Source organism: Natrix helvetica (assembly GCF_964273705.1).
Source record: "Natrix helvetica genome assembly, chromosome: 1".
NCBI lineage: Eukaryota > Metazoa > Chordata > Lepidosauria > Squamata > Natricidae > Natrix > Natrix helvetica.
In genome coordinates, this window is record NC_138548.1 from 209,029,728 (window position 1) to 209,046,429 (window position 16,702).

Sequence of the window (16,702 nt, forward strand, 5' to 3'; positions counted from 1 at the left end):
CTGGCTGTACACTGCATCCACGTGCATCCCCCGCCGCTACGGTGATGAATCCTCCTTTGGGAGGGTTGTTTTTTTTTATTTAAAAAAAAGTACGACCTGGCCGCTTTTCTCCCCCCCCCCACCTCTACCCCACGATTCAGCACCAGGGCATATCATAGAGCGCATGCGCCCTAAGCCCACTGCCGCGTAGCCCCCATTTGCAAGCGCCCTCCCCTGCCTTTCCCTGGGAGCCTATGACGTCAGGCAGGCAGAAGGCGGCGTGAGCTCCATCAGGCGGCTGAGGCTACTGGTGCGGCAGGCGGGGGTTGCTTTTCCTTCGTCCGGCTGTGGTGGCGGGAGGCGTAGGAACGCGTCGTGCAGAGAGCGTTCCCGGGGGGTTGCAAACGGCATCAACCCCGTGCATCCTCCCCTCTCCATCACTCGGAGAGGCTGGGAAGGAAGAGGAGCTGCTTGCCTTCGCCTCTATCGGAAGCCAGAAGTATCCCCTTTTCAATTTTCTTCTTCCCCTTCTGTCGGCGTCCCCCCTCCCCCGGCTTCTTTCTTCCCTATGCATCGTTCTTGGAAGCTCTGATGCTCGCTGCGATTACCTTGGCTTGTTTTTAAGCTAGTGCAGAAGAAGCGGACTGCTGCTGATCATTCAGACCCACCCACCCCCCTCAAATATAGATATTTTTTCCTGCATGCAATCTTTCTTTCTCGCTTAAGAAGGGCTGAACCCCCTCCTCTCCCCTCCCCAGCCTTTGCCGCTGCTGGGTTTTCTCATCTCCTGGGCTGGGAGGGAGAGAGGAGGAGAGGGGCTTTTTCCTGGCCGTCGCCCCCCTCCCGGTTCTGCTTCAGTGGATGGTGAAAGAATTGAAGACCCTCGGAAGGAGAGAGTGAAGAAGAAGAGGTGGGGACGGTGAGCAGCCACGGAGACGAAACAGCCGCTGCAACCGTGCGTCTTTCGTGGACTATCTAGCAACCTGGTCTTATTTTTTTTATTTTTTTAAAAAAATATTTTTGCACAAACATGCTGCCCCACAGAGTAGAAGTGGGGCTGTGGCTGCTTTTACTAGGAATTTTGCACATGCTAATAGGGATCGCCCCTGTTTTTACCCTTGAAGGTGAGTTGAATCCTCCCCCCCTCTTCTATAAAATGCATTTTACCTTATTCTGGTTAGTTTTACTTGTTGCGTTTGTCTTTTTAAAAAGTAAGCCTCCCTTGATTCCCCCCCCCCCCTTTAAATACCTAAAAAATCTGGGATGAGGAAGGGGACTGTCCTTCCAGGAATTCACATATATTTTCCACTTTGGAGAGAAGGTTGCATTAAAAAAAAACATCTCCCCAAATACAAACCATCTCGAATGTACGAAAGAAGGTGTTGCATATTTTACATTCATTTGCCTGCATTTTTGTTTCCTACCCCTGCCAAACCATTGGGGCTTATGCAGATTTCTTTCCAGGAACAAATGGTTGTGTGAATAGGTATGAAGATAGTTAGGAGTTAGGATTGTTTTGTGGGAGGGGGACCAGTGGCAAAAAAAAACCCATGCTATAAAATGAGAATCTACTTAATGAGAGTAATCTTTTCTAAAATGAAATCTGTTCTCAAATGTTGAATGGAGAGACCGCTGGAATTTCTCCTCCTCCCCTCCCTGCTGCTGATGTGTAGCTTTAGAACACAATGAGAGTGAAATATTGCATTCCAGTGAATGTTTATTCAGAAGCAAGTCTCATTGAGTTCAACCGGGCTTTCTGCCAGGTAGTAGGGAAGAGGATTACAGCCTTAACACGTATTTAACATCCATCCTGTTATTTTTTTAAAATATATATATATATAAAAAACCTTGTACTTTATAGATTCATTGTATATTCTTATCTGTGCCAAGAAGATGCCCAAATTCAACTGTCTTTCTGGCTCCTTGTTCCTCATAAATATTTACTTAGGATATTGCTGCTTCTGTTTTCAGCCAGACTCTCATTGAGATTTGGAGCCTGTTTAGCTGGCATTGCGTAGGCCTGAAGCTGGTACCTCAAGTAGATCACACCTCTTCACTGGCAAGGAAGCTGTAATATGGAGATTAAAGCTCCCCCACAAAATACTTTTGGGGATAGAATAATGAAAAGGAGAGCCAAGGATTAATGTTTTGTTGATTGTCCTAAAGATCTAGCCATGAACTATAAGAGGTGTCTGTGAAGCTGGTGACCCCAAAGGCCAGGATTATGTTGGAACCTGAGCTGAGATGTCCATCTGTAAAACCAATAACCTCTGTCCTCTTCCCCCAAATGGAAGGAGGGGCTGCATTGTTCCCCTTGCTTATGCCATGGCATATATCAAGAGGTAATAAGGTAGCTGTTAGGTCATACATCAGCAACAATGGTACTTTTTGAAGGCGATGGAAAGATGAAATATAGTGATGGGGAGAATAATTATTTAGAGGGAAGAGGCAAGAATGAGGGTTTGAGGAAGTTCCTATTTCCTCTAACTGAGACATGGGAAATCTTAGCCTGAAGGATCGTAAAAGTAACTATGTCTGCTACTGAAATAGTTCTTGCAAAGTATCATCTCCGCTGCAAAATGGTTGTAGAGAAGGAATACGTCTCTCATCCCTTTGTATTACGTATGCTTTTTTTGGTCACCAAAGGTAAAATGGTGTGAACATTGCTGTCTCTGAGGGGTGGCCACATAGATCATAGTAGAGGTTTTTCAGACTCACTGAAAATTCAGATTTTGAATATGGAGAGCTCCATTCTGGAGAGGTCTAATTTCCTGCATTTAAAACATGGCTTCCTGCCTTCCAAAATATGCAGGGTGTGCTGTACCCTCTTTGCATGTAACATTTTGAAGCTTCTTTATAGAAGAGGAATTTTGAAGAGAGGTAAGAGTTGTTTACCACTGGCTAGGCAGAAGAGTGGGAAAAACAGGTGGTATCTGATGGTATACTTTAGGATATCTTGTAATCAAGCCAAAAGTGAGTGACCTGTTATTACAGCATGAAATCTAAAACTCAACTGCTTTTTTTTTTAAAAAAAAACTCTCCTGCTTCTCTGCCTTTTCTGAATTGAAGAGGTAATTTTTTCCTTTCCAACTTCTTTCTGGAAGGTTTTGTGTGAGCTGCTGGGCTACTCTGCATTTTGCCAAATCTCCTTGGATGGCATTCATTCTTTAGGGTTTAATATTCAGACAGGGATCACTGAAGCAAGAACTTAGTCCTGGAAATATTCTTTTCATTTTCCCCACTCCATCCTGACTTCATGAAATATGCAATGTATTGAGTGATACTTTCCCCCCTTCAGCTTTGAATAAATAGCTGATGCATAGGGATTAGGCGAAAAGACTGTAAGAACAAAGACAGTGCGATTGAGGCAATTTTAAAGAATTGGTTTCTTTGCAAGGTGTGGCATTCAGACTTATGGGAAAACTTCATGGGGCTTTCGGGGAGGGGGACTCCATCCTATAATAGAGCTGCCATAGCTCCCTGTGAATATTTCTTGTTGTTTCTCTGGCCCCTATTTGTTTTGGACTGGTCTGTCTGAGAAAAACTCTTCTGGTTTGTGAAAAGCAGAAAGATTTTTATTGCAGGATCTACGGTAACTAGCTTGCCTTTTCACCAAGTTGAAAAGCCATGTCCCATGTGCCCAGATCAGTGGCTGACCTAATCTAGTACTGGTTCCCCTTGAAAATAGAACCTGTCCTAATACTAGTCTGAGAACTTTCTCAGTTCTGATATAAAAATATTTCAGGGGCTGGAATTGCATGTCTAAACATCTTTTCTAACACTGACATATTGGGTCTCCTGCCTTAATGTTACTTTCTTTCAGCTTAAGTGCATGGTTGATGGGATTGTGAAAATGAGAGGGCAGATAATATGGTACCCAAAACTTGCTGCTGCTCTTTGTTTCTCATCTTCTATTCTTCTACTTACTAAGCAACTTCCCCAGTCTGCTACATGGTAGACCTGGATCTGGATTAACACTTCTGTGTAACACAAGTCAGATTACCTTAAAAAAATGCATGTAGTAGGCTTTTCCAGTGGTCATTACCCTACTGTGAGTTTTATTTTGTCTTTAAATTTTAAAAATTCTTTATTTGCGAGTTATTTGTTAAACTATTCCTGTTAAATCTTTGGTTTATGGTTTTTGATCTCTATTACTATAAACTTGAAATGGGAGTTTAACAAGGAACTAATCCCAAATCTATTTAAATTATCCAAAATTGGGTAAAAGTGGTTTTTCAAAAAATCTTATTACCCAATCGCAACAGGAACTTTTAAATCGACTCAAATTGTTTTACCTACATTGGGTAGAAAGGGCATTCCGATAAAAACAGTTCTGAGTAATAAAGGAAAAAGCATCAAAACGGTAGGAAAGAAGCCTTCTGAACACTCCAGTAAAATTGATGTGTTATTCTAATTCCAGACCAAAGCTGCTGCTGCTGCCCTAACATTTTATATAACATGTTAGGATAGGGGTGTGTTCGTGTATGTGTATATTATTATATGCATCAGCCAAGAAAAATTACTGAGTGCTACATGTAAGCACTTGCAAGTTTCTTTGGCCCTATCTCTAGTACCTCTTCTGAAAGAAAGCAGGACTGGTTTGTTGATTTGAGGACATCATACTGTATGCTGAGTTACTGAACTGGAAGTTTCACATTTAATGACTGTATTCGAAGTCATTAGAACACATGGAGGTTCTGATATTAGCAATAGATCACTAATAGCCTGGTGTTTCACTGAGGCACCGAAACTACTTTGTAATACTAAGGATTGTGTATGTGTGAGCACATCATTGGTCTGGTTTACTCAACCAGCATCAACAATGATTTCTTCACAGACTATACCACCTCAAAACATAAATAGGGGAGTTATATGAGTGTTATTACCGGATAGTAAACTATAGAAACAATTAAAAAATTAATATAGTCCAGAAAGAGATATGTCATTTTCTTTCTTTCTTTCTTTCTTTCTTTCTTTCTTTCTTTCTTTCTTTCTTTCTTTCTTTCTTTCTTTCTTTCTAGAGAGAGAGTGTGAGAGTGTTAGCTAGTTTATGTTGAGTATGACAAATAGTTGCCTTTTCTCTATCTCAATTTTTATGATGATTTGCAGTAGAATCTCAGAATGCATTTAAGTTATGTCGTATCCTTCCTCCGACAGCCTTTGACAAACCTGTGAAGTATATGATTGGGAGAATAACCAGCTTCTGATCACTAAACAGTATTATGGGTATGTGGAGATTTGTACTAAGATCGTCTGCATTTTAGCCCAGTGCTAGCTACTACATCAGATGACCCTTTCCTTGGTCCCATAAAGAAACTAACAATGTGGACCATGCTGGCTTTGAATTCTGAGAGTTGTCTCAAAAGATGGAGGGCATTACTATATCTGATTTTAAGAATTTACCTTATCCCGCGAAACTCTGACACCATCCTTAGCTTTGCATATTAAGGTGAGCTCTGGTGGTGGTGGTGGATTGCCAGACACACAGGCCCTCATTTTAGGCCTGGCGGGCTGGCCTAATAGCCTGTGTTAGGGCTAAAACCAGAGCTCCTCATTTCTCTTATAAGATAAACAGGTTTAATAAGAATGAAATCTGACAATACAAAGAAGGTCTGAAATATCCATAGAGTGGGCAAGGATTTCTTCATGATCGGCCTTGACATAGTCATTGAGGAAAATAGCATAACATCTGGATCTGAATGACATCGGAAAGTAGTCAGATTGTTGCATGGACTGTTAATCTTACTGTATTTACCCAAAAGCAAGACTATTTTTTCTCTCTGAATAACTTTGAATTGCTAGTACTGTGGTAAAAGGAGCCAGATTAGTACCCCATTGCATTTTAATGTTCAGGGGAAATAGTTAATTTTTCATCGAAGAATATGAAAATATGTCTACATGTGACTTCCTGAATGTGGAATCTGTGAACCCTATTTGTTCATGAAGACATTTACAATATTGAGCTGTTGTGAAAGGTTTCGGTTGGGGACAGGATGGTAGGAGAAAATGTTAGGAAAAATTAATATAACCCAGTTGTATGAATGAAAGATCATATTGGGAGGGAGTTCTTTTTTTTATTGTTGTAACTGAAGCTTGATCCATGCTAAACCTTTGCTAAGGAATGTTACTATAATAGACTGAGATCCATGGTATAGGCCCGTGATGGCAAACCTATGGTATGCGTGCCAGAGGTGACACACAGAGCTCTCTCTGCTGGCACGTGTGCCATTGCCCCAGGTGAGGTCTCTGTGGCGTTTCTTTTGTGAGCTTCTGTTTCCCTGCAAACGACGAAACGGAAGCTCACGAAAGAAAAAGATCTTACCTCTTGCTGCGCCGCCGTTTTTGGGATACCCCACCTCCCACTGGCCAGCTGGTCTTCGGATCTCTGCTCCGTGTTGCGTGCATGTCCATGCTCGCATGAGCGCATGTCCGTGCATGTGCGCGTGCCTGCTCGTGAATGTGCCTGTTTGGGCACGCATGCACCTTTCAGTTTGCAATTTGTGCACTTGATATCTAAAAGGTTCGCCATCATTGGTATAGGCAATATGTGCCTTGAGATGTGGGAATCTTTAATCGGAAGAATAGTATGAAGGTATATATGTGTCTTTTTATTGGCAAGGCCTGGGATCTATTTGCATCCAGGAATAGTCTTTTTTCAGGTTTAATGGAATGATTAGGATGCTAATCATCGTTTCAGAATATAGTTGAGGTTGCCAACTATAGTTGGGGAATTTGCCCGGCTGTAATCAGAGGTATGTGAGAGATCATTCCCCCCCCCCAAAAAAAAAGTTTCAAGGAAGATGGGGGGTGGGAGGTAGAGAAAAAAAGAGTAGATTTTCCACTATATTTAAATTAAAATGCTGTAATCACAATTGATAATAACATAACCTCAATGAATGTGTAATGAGCCGCAATGAAAAATGGAGGAAGAAGATTGGAATTCAGAAAGAAGATAACAAGCTGTGTTACCCTTGCTATTAATTTTGTCCCTGTTATGCTCCAAAGAGCTGCAACAACCCGGTTCAAATAAAACAGCATTTCCTAACGTGGCACTGTTTATGCGTACAGATAGTCCTCGACTTACAAGAGTTAATTTAGTGACCATTGGAAGTTACAACTGTGCTGAAAAAAGTGACTCATCACTATTTTTCACACTTATGACCATTGTATCCATCCCCATGGTCATATGATTTATATTTGGATGCTTGACAACCAGTTCATATTTATGACTGTTTCAGTGTCCTGGAGTCATGTGATCCCCTTTTGTGACTTTCTGACAATCAAAGTCAACGGGGAAGCCAGATTCACTTAACAATGGTGTTACTAATTTAACAACTACAGAATAGATTAGAATAGAATTCTTTATTGGCCAAGTGTGATTGCACACACAAGGAATTAGTTTTTGGTGCTAGGAATGATGAGAAGACTAATAATAATAGTAATGCAGCCTTAGTGAATAGTTTGACAGTGCTGAGGGAATTATTTTTCAGCAGAGTGACGGCGTTTGGGAAAAAAACTTCTTGTGTCTAGCTGCCTTGGTGTGCAGTGCTCCTATACCGTCGTTTTGAGGGTAGGAGTTGAAACAATTCATGTCCAGGATGCGAGAGGTCTGTAAATATTTTCACAGCTCTCTGCAGTGATTCACTTAACAAATGTGGCCAGAAAAGTTATTAAATGTGGCAAAACTCACTTAACAGATGTTTTACTTAACAACATAAATTTTGGGCTCAATTGTGGTTGTACATTGAGGACTATCTGTACTGTGTCTGGGTCTTGCAGAGTACTAGTACATCTCGAGAACCTAAGCCAGAGTGGGAATTGGGATTTTAGAGATAGGTTGCCACACCTCTTGAGTACACAGTGGAGACACAGAAAATGACAAGCTGGAGATGCAGCTACTAATACTATTGGATTGTTCTATTACAGGATGCTTGATTTAAGCATAATTTGAAGGGTATGCTTAAATAACAAGGCAGTATTGTCCTACTCTGTCCTGAACAGAGTGGGAAACCATAATTTTCATGTTTCTTCAAAGGGCCATTCATGGATTCAAGATTTGGGGAATCTCCATTTGTCCTTTGGATACCGCACAAGGAATTCTCCTTTGCTCTTTCAACTCCAATGTCTGAGAGCTCTTCACTCCATTCTCCCCCAAACTTTTACAGAATTCAGTTGTATTGTAGGATGCAAGTATAGCTTTGTAAAATGTGGGCTAGAGGTGATGTGCCTTGCCGCACTAGGTTATTTTGGAATTCTGTGTCAGAAGAAATGGGAAACTGTCACTTGTGCCAGGATGCTTGCTTTTGGTTGTGTTGTTTCCACTGGTTCTGGTCTGAGTTGAAGCGTAAGATGACTGATTATTGTTTTGCCCTGATTTTAATAGTCCTTTTGTCATAATTGCCTGAGAGTCCAGATAATAAATGAGTGTTGGATTTGTATTTTGCAAACCTTAAGAGTTGATGTTGAAGGCATTGATCAAAAGAAACGTGGTGTATCTCTTTCTTTGTTATTAAGAGATCAGTCTTAATAAGTCTTAATCGATAAAACACTATTCAGAATCATATAACTACTAATGGAAAATGCCTATGAAGATAATCTCTTAATAACAAAGAAATAGATAAGGCAAGTTCCTTTTGATTTATTTAAGTCTGCATTATAATGGGAGAGCAACAATTCATCCTTGATCAAAGTTGAAGATATTTTAGATTGTTGATAAACTTGATCTGTTGGTCTGGCATATTTAAATATTTATTGACCATTTTGCATAGAAGGTGTCTACTCTAAGTCCATTCTAGGATAGTCCTTAATTGTGAAATTACTTGGCTTATAGCCAATTGATTTTAGTGGCACTTTTAAGCCCTCATTTTCCAGGCCAGTACCAATTTAATTTTTGTAGGCCATGGATCACCAACACAGAAACAGGGATGATTATTTTCCCTTCCTATTTCAACCGATGGCAACTTGACAAGAATAGCATGCGGCTAGATAGCACTTAGATTTTAAAGATACACAAGTATAATATTATTTTAGTTAAGCCAGTGCTTCTCAATTATTTTCTGTCATGCCCCCCCTAGGAAGAAGAAAACATTTCGCCCCCCCCCCGGCGACTGTAAATAGTATCATTTGTCTATAAAATTGTTATAAGTACACCTCTGCATAACATAGCACACCGGTCTTTCCTCGTCTCCCACCGTAGTCACATGCTTTCTTTCCTCTTTCCCTCTTACTTGTCTATCCTTCCTTCCACCCTCCCTTCCAGTTCCCTCCTTCCTCTTTCCCCCTGCCTGCCTGCCTTCTTTCCCTCCTGCTTATCTATGCTTTCTTCCTTCCTTGCACCTCCCTCCCTTCTGCCTGCCTGCCTTCTTTCCTCTTTCCCTATCCTCCTATCCTTTCTTTCTCCCTCCCTCCTTCCCTGCCTCCCTTCCAGTTCCCTCCTTCCTCTTTCCCCCTGCCTGCCTTCTTTCCCTCCTGCTTATCTATGCTTTCTTCCTTCCTTGCACCTCCATCCCTTCTGCCTGCCTGCCTTCTTTCCTCTTTCCCTATCCTCCTATCCTTCCTTTCTCCCTCCCTCCTTCCCTGCCTCCCTTCCAGTTCCATTCTTCCCTCCTTCCTTCTGCCTCCTTCCTGCCTGCTTGCCTTCTTTCCTCTTTCCCTCCGGCGTGTCTGCTTTTCTTTCCTTCCTTCCACCTCCCTTCTGCCCTCCTGCTTTCTTTCCTTCCCTCTTGCTTGTCTATCCTTACTCCCTCCTCCCCTTCTTCCCTCCCTCCCTGCCAGCAGCTCCTCCAGCATCCCAGCTGGAAGCAGCAGCACAACAGTCGCCGTTACCAGGGGCGAAGGGGTGGCGGTGGCAAGATCGGGCGACCGCCGCCTCTTTGTCCCTTCCCCAACAGCGGCTGTTGCGCTTCCGCTTCCAGACGGAATGCTGGCGGTGGAGCTGCTGGTGGGGAGGCGAGCTACGCAGTGGCGAAGACGGGCGGTCCCATGCTTCCCTCCCTCCCACCCCCGCCCGAGCAGGCTTCTTGCACAGCTCCAGCCCGCGGCTCCAATGAAAATCCACAGTCCGAAGTGCTGCCACTTCCAGGCGGGATATATTATGCCTCGCCCACGCCTTCGCTGCCGTTGCACCCAGATGGAAAGGGAGCCTTCGCGTCCCCCTTTATGGAGCCTCGCGCCCCCCCCCAGGGGGGCGCGCCCCACTATTTGAGAACCGCTGAGTTAAGCGAAGGGCAAGAGAGGCTTATTTGGCCTTGTAGAGAGGAAATGTGTTCCAAAGGGCATCTCTTTCCATAAACCTTACTAAATAATCTTTTGATCATCCCTCTCTTTTTTGGCTAAAGATGCTCAACAGAAGAGAGATTGTTTCCTTTCCCTATGCATTACTCAAGAAGAAAGACAGAATGCTTCTAGACAGTGTCTCTGCACAGCTTCACCCAAGCCATAATTCAGTATCAAATTAGCATTCCTTTTGTCTAGTTGTGAATGGACACAAGCAAGGAGAGAGTGATTTGTATAATTCATGTGGCAGTTATATGCTGAACTCTTAGATATACCTTGGCATAGCGCATCCATTTTTTTGTGCAATCAGACCGCACAATGCAACTGTAGTTCCCATGAAGCAGCAGACTGATCATTCTAGAACTGGGCAGAATCCAGCAGAGTCTCTGGGAATTCACAATTTCCGGCACAAATGGCCAGGCACGTGGACTGGAACTCCTCTTAAAAGATTTCTGCTTCTTTCAACCTTTTGGGAGCTCAGATGGAGTGAGTTGGGCCAAGTCTTTTTTTTCCCCAGGAGCCTTTTAATTCAGTGCAGATGAGAGCTGTGCCAAACCACATACCCCAAGAAAAAAATGGCGCAATATTCTTGCCATTCTGCTTCATGGAATGGTTACATTGCTTGCTTGCTTTCTTCCTCATAGAGAAACAACTAAAACAAAGGCTTTGAATTCTTCCCAGCAAAGGGCTCCCAAATTATTGATCAGTAGGAACTCTACCAATATAGGTGAATATTTGTAGCTCAGGGTTGGAAAAAAAAAGATGCTTGGTGCTCTCTGAGCTTGGTTATTTTCTTGCAGACGTTTCATTACTCAGATTAGGTAATCATCAGACTAGCCCTGTTGAGGTCACCTAGTTTGGCTAATGAACTGTTTGCAAGAAAACAACCAAGCTTGGAGAGCACCAAGGGCCCCTCAGTTGGAACTCCTCTGCTTCTGGACTCCAGTATCTTTCTAGATATAGGTCATCAGGGAGTCATAAACTGAGAAAGAAGTTTTCTCCAACCTGGTATTCCATTAATACGTTGGGCTGCACCCCAAGGATTGGGAATTAAATCAGCTGTAGTCCAGCAGTTGTGGAAGACACAAGGTTGAGGAAGTCCTAAAGGTGCTTTTTCAAGAGGCAACTGGACTCTTGTTTTTCTTTGAAGACGTTTCATTTCTCATCCAAGAAGCTTCTTCAGCTCTCAGAGATCCTCACATGCCTTTATCTGTATATAAAATGCTAAAATCAGAATAGCAGAACTATTCTTGCATGTTGCAGACTCATCACATTAAGGCAGGTTGAAAAGTCAGACACTGGTTTTGTTGAGGACTGATTTTGGATGTTGCATATTACGTGATGAATTCTGCCTTTGTCCCTCAGGACCATACAACACATAATATTAAGCAGCAGTCTTTCAAGTCATGCTTAGAACAGGCTACTATCTGTTTTTACAAAGAAGTGACATGAGGAAATGCTAGAATCCAGAAAATCCTAGACACTTTGCATATGGAAAAAATCCCTTTTTAAAACTGTAAAATTCTGCTTTTAAGCCCTGAAGACAATACTGAGTTAGATGAATTTATATTCTGCTAAAGCATATAGGAGGGTTCTAGGTTTCTTTCTTTTTTACTACCTTGTTTTCCACTGTTATCACTTTGAATATCCCCTCTTATGGTTTCTGTTTATGCTGAAAGGTATTACTTATATTATATTTCAGGCAAAGGACAATTGACACACAAAAAAGGGGTAGAATAAAATTATAAACCCACCCCCTCCCAAGCGCTGTGGTGCTACTCTGAAAAGGAGCTATCTCTATAAAACAATAATGTCCAATTCCAAGTATGTTTCAATATTTAATGTTTTCTTTTGGCAGCTTTACGATAGTGTATATAAATCTCCTTCATTTTTGCCCTCAGAAAAAGGGCTTGTCTAATTGTTTAGGCCAAAGGCTGATTTTTTTTAAAAAAATGCCAATGAGTTTGTTCTTATAGTTGTGTTTTTATGTATTTATTTGTTTTGTTTTTTGTTTGTTACATTTGTTTTCTGCCTATCTCACCGTTGGACTACTCTAGGCAGCTTACAGCAATAAACAAATAATTTGTTTGAATGGAGAGATGGGAGCTTATTACAAATGGAGTGTGGTAGACTCTAGATCCCTTTTAGGTGAATAAAAGAGAGACGATATTGCACATGACTGGAGCCTATTTTTTGACATGTTTTTTTGCAGTGGTCATTAAGTGAACACTGCAGTCGTTAAGCAAATCCATTTCCCCCAAGAGATGTTTTTTTCTGGAAACCGGAAGTTAATGTTGGAAAGGGCAAAAAAAGTTGCAAATTGGAATCCTATGACTGCAGGGCATTGCAAACAGCTGTAAAGGTGAACTGGTTGCTAAGCACCCAAAATGCAGTTGCGTGTTTGCCCAAGAGTATGTGACCCTATTGTAACTTTGAAAAAAGGGTTGTAAGAAGCCCTGGGGAGGTCTGTTGTAACTTCAAATGGTTGTTGTTAAGCGACTGGTCATAAGTTGAGGACTACTTGTATGTGCCTGTGTGTCTGAGAGAGAATTTGAAGTCTCATGTTATTCTTTCTCTAAGTCTTCTAATTCCTTTGTAGACTCTGTACACTATGTTGACAAGATAAATGGATTGCAGTGATTATTACAAATTAATCCAATCCCCCAGGTTTGTTTAGTGGAAAGATTAACTCAGCTCTAATGATTATGATAGAGATAAATTCTAAGAAATATATCACAACAAAGATGGGTACATGCTTTGGGAATTTATTCCTCCTTTAAACCCCAGGAATTCTGGGAATTATATCTTAAAAATAGCTGCTAGTTTATGAAATCTCCTCTGGAGATGGTAGATTATTGAATATCAACTGCTACAAAGCAAGAGCAATTGAATGCCGTTGCCTTCAGGACTTCCATGAACATCTCAAAGTATTAAGATGTTCTGCTGTTTTTAAAGTTTTATTCGCTTACTGTTTTTGTGTGTGTGGTATTATATCATCTTGAAATCTTTCCAGAGAGTTCCAGTTTAAAATAAAACAAGCAAAAACCATAAATGCCAAAAATACTACATTTTTTTCAAGGAAAGATTCAATAATTCAAACTGTCTTCAAATAATTTACTTTTATAAGGGGAGAAACTTTGATTGACTCAGTGAATATCAAAGAAAGCAGATGAATATTAAACAAAGCAGATGAATCTTTCTTTTAGTGGGAAGAGGGTTCATCTTAAACTCAGGGTCATTTTTCCTCTTGATAAATCTGGTTGTCAGATAAAATATCGGTCTCAATGGAATATTGTTATGATTGAGTGAAGTTCTTGTCTTTTTCATAATTTATAATCTTTTAGGAATTACAGTTTGTAGGCACGTGGGCATGTAAGGGAGAGGAAACACAGCACAGCATTAGTTCTAGAGTTGAAGATTGTGACTAGCCCTGCAAATTTGTTTTTAGAAGATGGACTTAAGTCAGTACCCTGTTCATTGCAAGATGGAAGGCTACGGGAACTGAGGGAAAATTTACAAAGTAGTTAAGGAACCAGGCTAGAAAGCAGAAGACTTGAGTTCTTAGGCATGAGAGCCAGCTAGGGGTCTTTGGGCCACTCACTCTCTCAGTCCACCTCAAAGGATTGTTGTTGTGGGGAGAATAGGAGGAGGAAGGAGTATTCTATATCTTCACTGTCCTGAGTAACGTCAAAAAAGAGTAAAAGCAGAATTTTTTAAAAAATAAATCTAAAATAAAATAAGGCAAACAATCAAAGAATTACTAAAAGTTCTAACCAGACTATCCTTATAAATCTGAAAAATAATACACTAACCAACAGATTGGGAGAGGCCAATTTTGCCAATATGGAAGAAAGGAGACTTACCAAGTGTGCAACTATTGCACAATAGCCTTAATCTCACATGCTGGTAAAAATGAGTAGGATCATCCAACATAGACTAGTACTTTACATGGAATAGGAAATATCAAATGTTGAAGCTGGTTTCAGAAAAGGCTAAAGAAGAAGAGACATTATTGCCGATGCAATAAACAAAGAATACCAAAGAGAAGTCATACAGTACATGCTTGGTTGACTGTGGAAAAGCCTTTGATTGGTGTTGATCATGTCAGGCTGTGGAATGTTTTTAGAAAAAAAGGTATTCCCAGAATATGTAATTGTCCTCATGCAAAACCTATACACAGGATAGCAAGCTATATTCCAGATAGAGCAATGTTCCAGGTTGGCAATGCAGCTGAACTGTAAGCTCTGTAATGAAAGTCAAGGATAGCAGTAGAAAAAACAGACTAAAATATAGCTAAAAACAATGAATATTCAGTCAGACTTGATAACAACAACATGATAATGGTGAACAGATTCTTTTAGTGTCAACTACCAATAGTAAAAGAACCAGCAATCAAGAAATATACGAAGTATTGATACTTGGTTAAAGTAACAATAAAGCAAATACAGAGCAGTAAATCCAATTTTTGGATATCGTGGTGTGTCTATATCAGAGGTTTCAAACTCGCGTCATCATGGCGGTGTCACGTGACATATCGGGTCTTTTTTCCCCTTCGCTAAATGGGCGTGGGTGTGGCTAGTGCGTGACACATCCTGGCCTGCAGGCCGCGAGTTTGACAGCCCTGATCTATGTGTACAAAATCGGATTCATGCAGGAATGGCGTTTCCCGCGATATTCTGCAGATGTAAGAATCAGACTTCGAAGAAACAGAATAGGAAGAGCATAAATGCTTTTAAACTTTGGTGTTGGAGAAGGCTGTTGACAATACTACAGATAGTTGAGAGAACAAACAATGAAAACATAGAACAAGGCATTTCAGAGTTCTCACTTCAGGCACAAATGACCAAGTTCAAATTATCTTATTTTTGGGCCACATTGTATGAAGACACAACTCCCTTGAGAAGTTGATAATGCTGGGAAAGGTAAAAAGAAAGAGAACAGGATGACCAGCCATAGAATAGATGGACTTGATTAATGTAGGGAGCCATGGAGATGACCTTGGAGAAACTATTCGGAAACTCTTTCAACACAATATAAGCAAAAACAAGTTTTGAGCCCAGAAACATGGAAAGTATTAGGAAGAGACTCAAACTGGCTCCTCCCTGACTCCCTGGAGTACCGAGAGGCAAGGAAGGGAAAACAGGATTCTGTTACCATAGCCTATCTCCATAAAGTGTAGGGATAGTCTTGAAAGTCTGTTCCCAGCTCTGAATAACCTTGAAGGGCTGACAATTATGGTGGCAATCATGTTCTCTTAGGAGAGCTGGAAAAACAGGTTGAGGATAAATCATCGTGGAAAAATCTATGTTGCCACTAAAATCAACTCTTAACATGATGGCACATAATCAGTAGATAAAGAGTTTCTAGGGAATTGAAGAGAAAAAGGATAAGACTCTGCTAATTTTAACAAATTACTTCTTTTGTGCTAAGAGAGAGTGCTAAGTATTGAATCATAAATACTTATGATTCAGTGTCAGTTTACACATAGTGCTGCATTAATAATAATAATAATAAATTGAATTTATTAGCCGCTCCCTTTCCAAGTAGGACTCGGGGCGGCGTACAATGGAGCATATAAAACATAGAAAATGTATAAAAAACAAATAGACATACATACATACCAAACACATATACACATACACGGACACAGACACAGACACATACATACCAAACACATATACACATACACGGACACATTAATTTGGAAAATTAATTTTGACCTGTATGAGCACTCAATGATTCACGTGTATATTTGATCACAGACAGATCTGTTCTTCCAAGGAGTCAATAGAAGCTAAAATCTGGATCTGGTCTGTATTATTTCAAATTGGAATGAAGTTGTGCAACTTGAGTTGCCTTGTGGTGAGATGGGTGGCAAACAGATTTAATAAATAAAATGAAAATAAATAAATAAAACTTTTCGCATAGCTATAGCAATAGCATTTAGGCTTACATCTTGCTCAGTGGTGGGATTCAAATAATTTAACAACTGGTTCTCTGCCCTAATGATTTTTTCCAACAATCAGTTTACCAAACTGCCCAGAAACTTAACAACCAGTTCTCCTGAAGTGATGCCAACTGGCTGAAACCCACCACTGCCCATAACACTTCACAATGCTGTATGGACAGTTTTCAATGTAGAGGCATTATTTGCATATTGCCCCCAACAATCTGGGTCCTCATTTTACCATCCTTGGAAGGATGGAAAGCTAAATCAACCTTGAGCCCTAACTATAGGCTGTGGGCAGTTAGCCTGCAATACTGCACTTTAACCACTGCACCACCAGAGCTCCTCTTAATATGTTTTTTATCCTTAGAATGGATGTTTTTGTGCCCAGAAATGTCAGTGGAGCAATGCATCCCTTACTGTGACCACCTTCTCTATTTAAGTTCTTACTTGTAAAAGTCCAGATGATACCATGCACAATTGTATTTTGAGAAGTTATAA

The 16,702-nt window shown here is 40.9% G+C and overlaps 1 protein-coding gene across 3 annotated transcripts in view; it reads left to right on the forward strand.

Annotated features, from left to right (window-relative positions):
- The first annotated feature begins 283 nt into the window (after positions 1–283).
- LRP1 (LDL receptor related protein 1) overlaps positions 284–16,702 on the forward strand; it is a 382,005-nt gene continuing 365,586 nt past the window's right edge. For all 3 annotated transcript variants that reach the window (XM_081934411.1, XM_081934412.1, XM_081934413.1), the window contains exon 1: positions 284–1,103. In XM_081934411.1, coding sequence (XP_081790537.1) covers positions 1,010–1,103 — 94 coding nt within the window. In that variant the 5' untranslated portion in view covers positions 284–1,009. The remainder of the gene's footprint in view (positions 1,104–16,702) is intronic.